Raw genomic sequence first — 13,547 nt, forward strand, 5'->3', positions numbered from 1 at the left:
TAGCAGAGCTGTGTACTGTTACAGAGATGTATGTGTAACCTGCATGTAGCAGAGCTGTGTACTGTGTTACAGAGATGTATGTGTAACCTGCAGGTAGCAGATCTGTATGTGTAACCTGCAGGTAGCAGAGCTGTGTACTGTGTAGCAGATCTGTATGTGTAACCTGCAGGTAGCAGAGCTGTGTACTGTGTAGTAGATCTGTATGTGTAACCTGCATGTAGCAGAGCTGTGTACTGTGTTACAGAGATGTATGTGTAACCTGCAGGTAGGAGAGCTGTGTACTGTGTAGCAGATCTGTATGTGTAACATGCATGTAGCAGAGCTGTGTACTGTGTAGCAGAGCTGTATGTGTAACCTGCATGTAGCAGAGCTGTGAACTGTGTAGCAGGGCTGTGAACTGTGTAGCAGTGCTGTATGTGTAACCTGCATGTAGCAGAGCTGTGTACTGTGTAGCAGAGCTGTATGTGTAACCTGCATGTAGCAGAGCTGTGTACTATGTTACAGAGATATATGTGTAACCTGCAGATAGCAGAGCTGTATGTGTAACCTGCAGGTAGCAGAGCTGTGTACTGTGTAGCAGATCTGTATGTGTAACTTGCAGGTAGCAGAGCTGTGTACTGTGTAGCAGAGATGTAAGTGTAACCTGCAGGTAGCAGAGCTGTGTACTGTGTAGCAGATCTGTATGTGTAATCTGCAGGTAGCAGAGCTGTGTACTGTGTAGCAGAGCTGTATGTGTAACCTGCATGTAGCAGAGCTGTGTACTGTGTAGCACTGCTGTATGTGTAACCTGCATGTAGCAGTGCTGTGTACTGTGTAGCAGAGCTGTATGTGTAACCTGCATGTAGCAGAGCTGTGAACTGTGTAGCAGGGCTGTGAACTGTGTAGCAGTGCTGTATGTGTAACCTGCATGTAGCAGAGCTGTGTACTGTGTAGCAGAGCTGCATGTGTAACCTGAATGTAGCAGAGCTGTGTACTGTGTAGCAGAGCTGTATGTGTAACCTGCATGTAGCAGAGCTGTGTACTGTGTAGCAGTGCTGTATGTGTAACCTGCATGTAGCAGAGCTGTGTACTGTGTAGCAGGGCTGTATGTGTAACCCGCAGGTAGCAGATCTGTATGTGTAACCTGCAGGTAGCAGAGCTGTGTACTGTGTAGCAGATCTGTATGTGTAACCTGCAGGTAGCAGAGCTGTGTACTGTGTTACAGAGATGTATGTGTAACCTGCAGGTAGCAGAGCTGTGTACTGTGTAGCAGATCTGTATGTGTAACCTGCATGTAGCAGAGCTGTGTACTGTGTAGCAGAGCTGTATGTGTAACCTGAATGTAGCAGAGCTGTGTACTGTAAAGCAGAACTGTATGTGTAACCTGCATGTAGCAGAGCTGTGTACTGTGTAGCAGAGCTGTTTGTGTAACCTGCATGTAGCAGTGCTGTGTACTGTGTAGCAGAGCTGTATGTGTAACCTGAATGTAGCAGAGCTGTGTACTGTGTAGCAGACCTGTATGTGTAATCTGCATGTAGCAGAGCTGTGTGCTGTGTAGCGGGGCTGTATGTGTAACCTGCATGTAGCAGAGCTGTGCACTGTGTTACAGGGATGTATGTGCAACCTGCAGGTAGCAGAGCTGTTTACTGTGTATATAGAGCAGTTTGTCTAACCGCATGTAGCAGAGCTGTGTACTGTGTTACAGAGATGTGTGTGTAACCTGGGAACTATAAAAAAGTGCAAAAAAAAAAACAATAAATATTCAGATCACCCCCTTTTCCGAAAATTAAAATAAAAGACACATCATGGGTTTCGCAATGTGTAAAAACGCCCATTGTATGAAAATATATTCCCCATACGGCAAACAGCAAAACAGAAAAAAAAAAGAGTCCAAATGTCCGATTCGCCGTTTTTGGTCACTTCATTTGCTACAAAAATGTAAATAAAAAATGATCAAAAAGTCTTAAACACCCCAGAATGGTATCAGTAAAAAGTTTAGATTGCCCCGCAAAAAATGAGCCCCCACCCAGCTCCGTACACATAATTACAAAAAAGTTATAGGGCTCAAAATATGGCGACAAGAAAAATCGTATATATTTTTATTTTTTTATCACTATTAAAACGCAAGAAAAACTATACATATAAGGTATTGCCGGATTCGATCTGACCTGTAGAATAAAAGTAACCAGTCAGTTTTATCGCACATCGAATGTCGTAAATAAAAATCACGTAAAACTGTGGTGGAATTGCTTTTTTTTTTCAACAGGAAGAATGGGCAGTTTTACCATCTGAGAAAATAAAGACCCTCATCCATAACTACCACAAAAGACTTCAAGCTGTCATTGATGTTAAAGGGGGCAATACATGGTATTAATAACTGGGGTGTGTAAACTTCTGATGAGGGTCATTTGGGGAGTTTGAGTTGTGATTATGATTTATAAAGAGTAAACACCGTTGTTTGACATAAATGGCTTCAGCCGACCACTAACCACGAGCGAGAGAAAAGTGTCTGTGGTATCAATCATATTCTTTGAACAATGGTTAAAGCGGGTATTCTCATCTTAATGATCACTGGCAAATCTGTTAATGATTTGACAGTGATAATTTTTCTAAATGCATTTTTTACCCAATTCCCATCCTTTTTTTAGAAAATAAGTCCCCTTTTACCTGATGTTGTCTTTGGTCTCCCCTGGTCACGGCCACCTCTCCTGTCGAATCCAGCCGGGCCACGCTTGCGCAGAAGATGGAAAATTCTCTCCCGGCTGAGCCGTGCAATGTCTTGAACGCGCATGCCGCTGCGCATGCGCCATGATGACTTCTTCCTGGCCAGTATAGTACAGAGCCGCGAATGCGCACGCCGACTCTGTACTATACAGGCCAGGAATAAGTCACCATGGCACATACGCGGCGCCGTGCGCGTTCAGGGCATTGCGCGGCCCGGCCGGGAGAGGAATACAGGAAGTGAACGTCACGCTCAAGGAAGGTAAATATGAAAAGGGAAGATGAGAATACCCCTTTAAGAAATCATAAATTCTGCAAGGGTATGTAAACTTATCAGCACAACTGTAAGTAGCAGTGTGATATAAATCTGTGGAATATGGGAATTACAAGAGGATGTGCACCTTAAATCCCATCTTTGTAAGGCCTCTTGCACATGGTCGCTGTGTGCCTGTGGTCGTATTGTGGACCACATACGGCGGTTCCGCAATACACAGGGCACCAGCCGTGTGCATCCCACATCCGTGATGTTGACCCATTCACTTGAACGGAACAGAAACACGGATCGGATCCCCACAGAAGCACTACAGAGTGCTTCCGTGGTGTTTCTGGCCATGCCTCCGCATAGCAAAAAAGTAGAACATATTCACGGACCCATTCAAGTTGAATGGGTCTGGATCTGTCCCGGCTGCTGCACGCACGTTGCCCGTGCATTGGGGACTGCAAATTGCTGTCCCCAATGCACGGAATGGACCAACAATGTTCATGTGCAAGAGGCCTAACACTTGTGATCTAGTTTTGTGTGAAGCGGCATATATGCATTCATGTTGCATGTATTTATTAATTAGGGTTACCAATTCTGAGTAACTCGGAGTGACAGGAGATTTACAGAATCTGATTTTTTTTTTTTGTCGTCATATTTTGAGCTCTATAACTTTTTGGGAATTATGTGTACAGAGCTATATAAGGGCTTATTTTTTGCGGGGCAATCTGAACTTTTCACAGATACCATTCTGGGGTGTTTAAGACTTTTTGATCACTTTTTATTTACATTTTTGTAGCAAATGAAGCGACCAAAAACGGCGAATCGGACATTTGGACTCTTTTTTTTCCTTCTGTTTTGCCGTTTGCCGTATGAGGAATATATTTTTATACAATGGGTTTTTTACACACTGCGACACCCATGATGTGTATTTTTTTAGTTCTTTTATTTCATTTTGGGAAAAGGGGGGTGATCTGAATTTTTATGTTTTATTTTACACTTTTTTATAGTACACAGCTCTGCTACATGCAGGTTACACATACAGCTCTGCTACACAGTACACAGCTCTGCTACATGCATGTTACACATACAGATCTGCTACACAGTACACAGCTCTGCTACCTGCAGGTTACACATACAGATCTGCTACACAGTACACAGCTCTGCTACCTGAAGGTTACACATACATCTCTGTAACACAGTACACAGCTCTGCTACCTGCAGGTTACACATACAGATCTGCTACACAGTACACAGCTCTGCTACCTGCAGGTTACACATACAGATCTGCTACCTGCAGGTTACACATACATCTCTGTAACACAGTACACAGCTCTGCTACATGCAGGTTACACATACATCTCTGTAACACAGTACACAGCTCTGCTACATGCAGGTTACACATACAGATCTGCTACACAGTACACAGCTCTGCTAGATGAAGGTTACGCATACAGATCTACTACACAGTACACAGCTCTGCTACCTGCAGGTTACACATACATCTCTGTAACACAGTACACAGCTCTGCTACATGCAGATTACACATACAGATCTACTACACAGTACACAGCTCTGCTACCTGCAGGTTACATATACAGATCTGCTACCTGCAGGTTACACATACATCTCTGTAACACAGTACACAGCTCTGCTACATGCAGGTTACACATACATCTCTGTAACACAGTACACAGCCCTGCAACATGCAGGTTACACACACATCTCTAGTACAGAGCTCTATTTGATGGCTACTGTTCTGTACACTCTACCAGCTGCTGTGCACATCTGACCCCTCCCACACACGTGACTCGTCACATGGTCATGACGTCATCACAGGTCCTTTGCCTCTCCAGCAGCTAGCAGCTCCGTCAGGTGAAGAGTGTGTGTAGTAAGGCGTATTTTGAGTTAGGGAGGACGGAGTTTTGGCTGATGTCTGAGGGAGGACAGAGTTTTAGCTGATGTCTGAGGTCTGATGGAGTTTTGCCTGACGGAGGACGGAGTTTTGTCTGATGTCTGATGGAGTTTTGCCTGACTGGAGGACGGAGTTTTGTCTTATGTCTGATGGAGTTTTGCCTGACGGAGGACAGAGTTTTGTCTGATGTCTGAGGTCTGATGGAGTTTTGCCTGACGGAGGACGGAGTTTTGTCTGATGTCTGATGGAGTTTTGCCTGACGGAGGACGGAGTTTTGTCTGATGTCTGAGGTCTGATGGAGTTTTGCCTGACGGAGGATGGAGTTTTGTCTGATGTCTGATGGAGTTTTGCCTGACGGAGGACGGAGTTTTGTCTGATGTCTGAGGTCTGATGGAGTTTTGCCTGATGGAGAACGGAGTTTTGTCTGATGTCTGATGGAGTTTTGCCTGACGGAGGATGGAGTTTTGTCTGATGTCTGATGGAGTTTTGCCTGACGGAGGACGGAGTTTTGTCTGATGTCTGAGGTCTGATGGAGTTTTGCCTGACGGAGGATGGAGTTTTGTCTGATGTCTGAGGTCTGATGGAGTTTTGCCTGACGGAGGACGGAGTTTTGTCTGATGTCTGAGGGCTGATGGAGGACGGAGTTTTGGCTAAAGTCTGATTGAGTTTTGGATGAGAGAGGACAGAGTTTTGTCTAAAGTCTGAGGTAGGAGGGAGATTTGCCTGACAGAGGATGGAGTTGTGGATGATGTCTGACGATGTCCTAATATGTATGCCGTAGTGGTGGGTGTGTAGGGATAATGGTAGCAGAAGTAGGAGAAATGTAAGTGGCAGTAGGCGGATTTGCAGCAGGGATTAGCAGCTGTTGCAGTGGTGGCAGCAGCCATATGGTACAGAACGTGATGTTAGGAAGGCACATAGCAACTGTGGTGTGTTGGGGCCGGTGATAAATAGTCACTGTCAACACTGGGAGATCTTTTCATTGGCATCAGCAAACGGTGTGTGAAAATCTTTACAGATCCTTGCCTCAATAATTTTTATATAGGCAGACAATTGGGCGGCAGTCGTGTGCTGGCTGAAAGCTGAAACCAAAAGCGTACACAGAGTATCCTAGTAATACAGAAATTTGGCCTTCCTTTTAACAACTGGAAAACATTCCCCCCATTTTGCTTTGATAGCAAGAGTCTAAAAGCATGGTTATCCAGTAATCATCAGATTCCCTGATGCTAGCAATGCATCTTTCAGTACTGTAAGGGATCGCCTCTTATTTGGGGGTCATTCTCACAGATACAACTTTAGGACACCAGGTTTCAGGTCCAAACCGTGCATTTATTGTGCACACTCCAACCAATACAGGTTATCATGAAGTCGCAGCTTCACCTAACACATGTGACATCCGCATAAAATAATAAACACTTGCCTGGCTAGGCTCTAACTAAGGGTCCATTCACACGTCCGTTTTTTCCTTCCTGATCTGTTCCGTTTTTTCAGGAACAGATCAGGACCCATTCATTTTCAATGGGTCCTGGAAAAAATCGGACAGCACAATGTGTGCTGTCCGTTTCCGTTGTTCCGTTCCGCATGTCCGTTTAAATATAAAACATGTCCTATTCTTGTCCTGAAAAATCGGATCCTGGTACAATACAAAGTCAATGGATCCGCAAAAAACGGATGACATTCGGATGTCCTTCCGTATGTCATCCGTTTTAAACGGAATCCGTTCCTGGAAATTAAATCCTGCCCACAGAAAACAAAGGGGAAGGGCTTGGCAGAGCTGGATCCAGATTTGTGGTAATCAGACTGGAGAAGTTGACAAGATGCCACTGTATGATGTGGAACGTTTGATTACGTTGATTGAGGAGCGTCCCAATCTATGGGATACACGGCTGGAGTCATACCATGACCGAGTTTTGAAAGATAGGTCCTGGGAGGAGATTGCCAAGGAACTTGATGGGGCAGAATTTGCGAAAGCAGATGCCAAGAAGTGTCAAGTCATCAGTGAGTAATTTATATATGTTTAATATGTCTGGTCATATTTCTTGTATGAAATGCATGTACTCAGGAAGGTGTAAACTATGGCTCTCCTAACTACTACTCCTCCTATGACATGCTGTCTAGAGTAGTAGTTTTTCAGCATTTGGAGAGCAGCAAGCTGACCATGCATTCCATATAGAATTACTATCCAGGTTTTTAGGCTTTGCAAACTTTAAAAATCCTTACATCAAAGATTTTTACTTTGCAAACCTGTGCATAGCAAGGCATTCATATACATCTGCATATGCATGCTTTTTGAGCTGGTTTGCAAACATTTTAACCCCCCAGTCCCAGATGGTTGCTATGCAAACCTGTGCAGAGCAAGGCATAAATACAGCTGCATATGGCTACATTTTTTTTTTGGCCCTTGCAAACATGTTAACTCCTTATAGCATGGCTGCTCAAGCTGTGGCCATCCTGCTTCGGACAATCTACAACACCTAACATGCCATGCTATAGGCCAGTGTTTCCCAACCAGTGTGCCTCCAGCTGTTGTAAAACTACAACTCTCAGCATGCCCGCACAGACAAAGGCTGTCCAGGAATGCTGGGAGTTGTAGTTTTGCAACAGCTGGAGGCACACTGGTTGGGAAACACTGCTATAGGCTGATAGCTGTAGCCTGTGCAGAAATGATGGGAGTTGTAGTTTGGAAACAGCAGGGGGGCCTGAGGTACTGCATGCCACCCTTTACAGCTAAAACTTTAAATTGAGTAGATTAGTGTTTGAATAGTGTGTAAATCTCATATCTGTTTTTTTTAAAATATTGCAAATTTAAAATATATGTCAGTTTATTCTTTTTTCTTTTTTTATCCCAGTCAACAAAATAAAAAACCGCTGGTACTCTTGCCGGGACCAGTTCAAGCGGGAATTGAACCTGCGGCATAAAAGTGGAGATGGGTCCTTGGCCAAAAAGCCTTATCTATATACCGAAAATTTACAATTTCTAAGGCCTGTAATGGAAACCAGACCGTAAGTAATGTTTGAATAATATTATATTATATTTCAATGTCATCTTGATGAGTATAGTTTGGTTCTTTTCTGACTGGCGTTTCGCGGTCGACCTGTGAAATCAGTTTTTAGGCCGGCGCAAGCGGTCCAAAAATGACAAGATAAGGACCAATGCATTCTGATTGGATATGGATCCATTTAGAATGCATAAATTTTACCGGCACCATGCCTCTTTTACTAAACATGCTGCGCTTTTTGCACTGGCCAAAAAACCGGAACACTTGCCGCAAGGCCGGATCCGTAATTAATGCCCATTGAAAGGCATTGATCCGGATCCGGCCTTAAGCTAAACGTTGTTTCGGCGCATTGCCGCATCCGACATTTAGCTTTTTCAAAGTGGTTACCATGGCTGCCGGGACGGTAAAGTGAGTACACGCCGGATCCGGACAACGCAAGTGTGAAAGAGGCCTAAATGATGTATGACGAATTTAGATGTGCTCCTGGAGATGGCGAACCAAAGGGATCCGTCCTGAGGTACAATGTAAGTAAATGTGAATGGATCCTTTTGCAGTTACACAATATGGTGCAATTGTAAACGGATCCATTTCCAATTGCCTTTCATTGTAAAGTCAGGAGTCCCTATTAATATACCATTGGATCAGATTTTTTTCCTATCCAATGGTATTTTTTATCTTGAAACGTCCACATCACCATGAGAAAGCCTCTATGTTATAAAATACCAGGCATGCTCAACCTGCGGCCCTCCCGCTGTTGCCAAACTACAACTACCAGCATGCCCGAACAGCATACAGCTATCAGCTTACAGCAGGCCAACGTGGGAGTTTTAGTTCGACAACACTCATTGAGTGAGGAATCCTGTGGGTTTAGTTGAACTAGATAGTCAATCTATCCTGACAGAATCAGTTATTCTCATCAGCAGTGGGCCTATGGTTTTTTCATATCCAATAGCTTGGATAGTGACCCTGCGTCATGCATAAAACTGTTAGCAACTAGCAACTCTCACAATGGTCCTATGGTTAAGAGGATTTCTGTATGCCGTTCGGAAATGATGGGAAATGTAGGTCGGAAACTGGTTGACGTTTCCCAGATCTGCATGTCTGTCAAATAATAATCTTTTTTTTTTTTTTTTTTTGTTTCTTGAATAATTAACTTTTATTAATACTTCTGAATTTTTTTTTTACAGGACCGTTGATAACCTCTGCAGTGCTCTGGAGGCTGACCAAGCACCATCTGGCCCAGCTTCCCCAGAAAATCCATCGGCCCCTCCATCCACGGATGAAACTCCGCCATTAGAACCAGTCAGGGAGGATGTCCCGGAAAATCGCACAGTGCCACAGCAGATAAGCACCCAGCCTCGTTCCTCGGGTAGACGTAGGGGTCCCCCTCCCCACGATTCTGGTTTAGATACTAGAGCCATTGTTGAAGCAAGGGTTATGGACTATTTAAACCAGAATCGTGGTGAGAGTGCGGACGAAACTATGGTAAAAAGTTTAGTGCCCTTACTAAAAAAAATACCCGAGGAACGAAAAGCTCGGTGTCTATCTGCTGTGGCACTGTTGATGGACCTATTTGCAGGTCCACAAGAACCATTGCAAACTGTGCACAATTTAGAGCGGGACCGCGATGCAATGCTGAATTGGAGGCCATATGCTCCAACGTTTTCTCAGCATCCACCCCCATCTCGATTCCATCACGGAGACAGCTCATCCCTGGGGAGTTATCAATTCGAGGCTGGACACCCCAGTTCTTCACAGGCAACTCATCTCCCAAGTTCCAACCCTGGCCCTTTTACAAGGGATCTTTTTGAACTTTAATTTTTTTTTTCCAAAAAAATTGTTTTCTAAAATAAATGGCATTTATCATTTCAAAAAGTCTATTCTTTTTTTTCTTTTTTCTGAGCACCAATCATGTTTCCTGAGGTTCTACAGTGCCCAGACAGTAGAAAACCCTCACAAATGACCCCATTTTAGAAAGTAGACACCCCAAGGTATTCGCTGATTGGGCATAGTGAGTTTATAGAACTTTAAATTTTTTGTCACAAGTTAGCGGAAAATGATGTTTTTTTTTTTTTCAAACAAAGTCTCATATTCCACTAACTTGGGACAAAAAATTAAAACTTTCATGAACTCACTATGCCCATCACGAAATACCTTGGGGTGTCTTCTTTCCAAAATGGGGTCACTTGTGGGTAAGTTATACTGCCCTGGCATTCTAGGGCCCCTAATGTGTGGTTATTAATTTTAAATCAAAATGTGTAAAAAATGGCCAGTGAAATCCGAAAGGTGCTCTTTGGAATGTGTGCCCCTTTGCCCACCTAGGCGGCAAAAAAGTGACACACATCTGGTATCGCCGTACACCCCAAAACACATTGCCCAACTTCTCCTGAGTACGGCGATACCAGATGTGTGACACTTTTTTGCAGACTAGATGATTTTTACGGATACATGGATCGGATCCGCAAAACACATGCGGAGTCTATATGGGCTGATCAGTGGTTCCTAAAGGGTTAATAAGTGACGGGGGGGGGGGGGGTGTAGTGTAGTGTAGTAGTGTTTGGTGCTACTTTACTGAGCTGCCTGTGTCCTCTGGTGGTCGATCCAAACAAAAGGGACCACCAGAGGACCAGGTAGCAGGTATATTAGACGCTGTTATCAAAACAGCGTCTAATATACCTTTAGGGGTTAAAAAAAATCACATCTCCAGCATGCCAGCGAACGATCACCGCTGGCAGGCTGGAGATCAACTCGCTTACCTTCCGTTCCTGTGAGTGCGCGCGCCTGTGTGCGCGCGTTCACAGGAAATCTCGGATCACGCGAGAAGACGCCTATTGGCGTAAGCGTAGCCTGGGAGAGCTGCCGCAATGACGCCTTTCGGCGTTAGCGCGGTGGCAAGTGGTTAATGAATTAACGTTAATAACATATAGTTCTAAAAATTCACTGCAAACACAATTTTTTGAAATCTTTATTGCTTGAAAACAAAAAAAAAATGGGGTTACAAAAACACAATTCAAAAAAACATTTTGATCATTTTTGCACTAATGTTATTTAGAGGTATTTGAAGGTATTTAATAGCAAAAAAAAAGATTCAAAAATTAAAACACTATCACCAAATTCTGAGAGAATGATAGTCATTTGTCAAATATTAAATACCTCAGCTCGCAAGCCCACGTCAAGGGTCCTCTTTATCTTGCGAGTCCCTAAACTAAACTATAACAACTGGGGATCTAACTAAACTAATAAATTGAAAATTTGGAAAGTAATTTGGAAACCAGATTCAAGCTGAAATCAACGACTTCCACGGATGGCTTCCAATTGCCACGGTAATGCCCCCTCTGGACTGCTGAAAAAGTCGGCATAGAAATCCCGAACAGCTAGCCCAGCCGTTCCCGGTCTTCCAGTCCGACTGAGATCAAAATTGACTGAAGATGGCACATTTTGACCCAAATCAGCATCAGCGGAGGCATCATGTATCCTGGTGAAGTTGTGCAGCACTACACAAGCCTGTATCACCAGGGTGGCATTGTCCGGATTCATTTGTATGGATGACATGAATACTCTCCACTTACTGGACAGTATTTCAAAAGCGCACTCCACATACCGACGGGCGCGAGTCAATCGATAATTGAAGATACGCTTCCTGTCATCCAGATCGCGTCTAGGGAAGGGCCGCATCAGGTGATGTGACAATGCGAATCCTTCGTCTGCCACGATCACAAATGGAGCCGGCGGACCTGCAGATCCGGGTAGTCTTCTTGGCTCTGGCAGGGCAAGCTGGTTTTCACGAAGCCGTTCACCCATTCTGGAAACACTAAAGATGCGGCTGTCTGAAGTGCTCCCGTAGGCCCCGATATCCACAATTACAAACTTGTAGTTACTGTCAACCAAGGCCATCAGCACTACAGAAAAATATTGTTTGTAATTGAAGAACCGGGACCCTGAGTGAGGCGGTTTCTTCACACGGATGTGCTTTCCGTCCAGTGCCCCAATGCAGTTTGGAAACTGCGCGGATTGGAAAAAACCCTCGGCGATACGAAGCCAATCTTCCGCCTTGGGGGTGGGCATCACCGCATCTCTGAGTCGCTGCCATATGACTTTACACGTATGGCAGACAATCCCAGAGATAGTTGAGATCCCTAGCAAAAATTCAAAGTGCAGCGATGCAAACGAATTTCCAGTTGCAAGGAATCTGTGGAAAAAAAAAAAAGGTTTTAGTTCAATTAAAATTAAAATACACAAAATATTCACATTACCGAAAAAAACTTACCTCAACGTGACAATAAGCCTTTGTTCAGCAGAGATGCTGCGCCGCATGCTTGTGTCCCTGAAGTTAAGGTCAGGGTGGAGAGACGTCAAAAGGTGATCAAATGACTCCATGGACATACGGCAAAAATTGTGAAACTTGAAGGGGTCTTGACGCAGATCGTTATAAAGTGTGTGAAATTGTCCCTTCTGAATTCTCTGCGCAACAATGGGATGAATCCAGTGTCTCCTCCTCCTCCTCTCCGGTTCTTCTTCCAACATTGGTTGTTGTTGTCCGAATAACCGAAATAGGACCCAATGGAACAGAACTCCACAAATATCCTTCGGCATTTTATCGCAGTAGAGTATGCACGGAAAAATGGCTATACAGCAAAATTTCCACACAGAGCTCTTTACCTCACGATGAACCAAAGAAAATGGCACCTGAGGTAATCATATCTTGTCTTTTTATTCACTTTTTTTTCACTTTTTTTCAAAGAAATCCAAATAACTTTATTTGCTTCCAACTTTAGACATCTATCCGTTTTTTGCGGATCCGCAAAAAACGGATGACATACGGAAACATTTTCAGGAACAACGGATCCGCAAAAAACGGACAGAAAATCGGATTATAGAAAAATCCGGACGTGTGAATGTAGCCTAAGGCTACATTCACACGTCCTGATTTTTCTATAATCCGATTTTCTGTCCGTTTTTTGCGGATCCGTTGTTCCTGAAAATGTTTCCGTATGTCATCCGTTTTTTGCGGATCCGCAAAAAACGGATAGATGTCTAAAGTTGGAAGCAAATAAAGTTATTTGGATTTCTTTGAAAAAAAGTGAAAAAAAAGTGAATAAAAAGACAAGATATGATTACCTCAGGTGCCATTTTCTTTGGTTCATCGTGAGGTAAAGAGCTCTGTGTGGAAATTTTGCTGTATAGCCATTTTTCCGTGCATACTCTACTGCGATAAAATGCCGAAGGATATTTGTGGAGTTCTGTTCCATTGGGTCCTATTTCGGTTATTCGGACAACAACAACCAATGTTGGAAGAAGAACCGGAGAGGAGGAGGAGGAGACACTGGATTCATCCCATTGTTGCGCAGAGAATTCAGAAGGGACAATTTCACACACTTTATAACGATCTGCGTCAAGACCCCTTCAAGTTTCACAATTTTTGCCGTATGTCCATGGAGTCATTTGATCACCTTTTGACGTCTCTCCACCCTGACCTTAACTTCAGGGACACAAGCATGCGGCGCAGCATCTCTGCTGAACAAAGGCTTATTGTCACGTTGAGGTAAGTTTTTTTCGGTAATGTGAATATTTTGTGTATTTTAATTTTAATTGAACTAAAACCTTTTTTTTTTTTCCACAGATTCCTTGCAACTGGAAATTCGTTTGCATCGCTGCACTTTGAATTTTTGCTAGG

At 43.7% G+C, this 13,547-nt stretch overlaps 1 protein-coding gene across 1 annotated transcript; it reads left to right on the forward strand.

Moving 5' to 3' along the window:
* Positions 1–6,691: 6,691 nt before the first annotated feature.
* Positions 6,692–9,488, forward strand: LOC122927110. The gene is made up of 4 exons (XM_044278695.1): positions 6,692–6,872; positions 7,724–7,877; positions 9,061–9,358; positions 9,453–9,488. The coding sequence occupies exons 1-4, from the start codon at positions 6,692–6,694 to the stop codon at positions 9,486–9,488; spliced, it is 669 nt and encodes a 222-aa protein (XP_044134630.1).
* The last annotated feature ends 4,059 nt before the right edge of the window (positions 9,489–13,547 follow it).

Source organism: Bufo gargarizans, chromosome 1, assembly GCF_014858855.1.
Source record: "Bufo gargarizans isolate SCDJY-AF-19 chromosome 1, ASM1485885v1, whole genome shotgun sequence".
NCBI classification, from domain to species: Eukaryota; Metazoa; Chordata; class Amphibia; order Anura; family Bufonidae; genus Bufo; species Bufo gargarizans.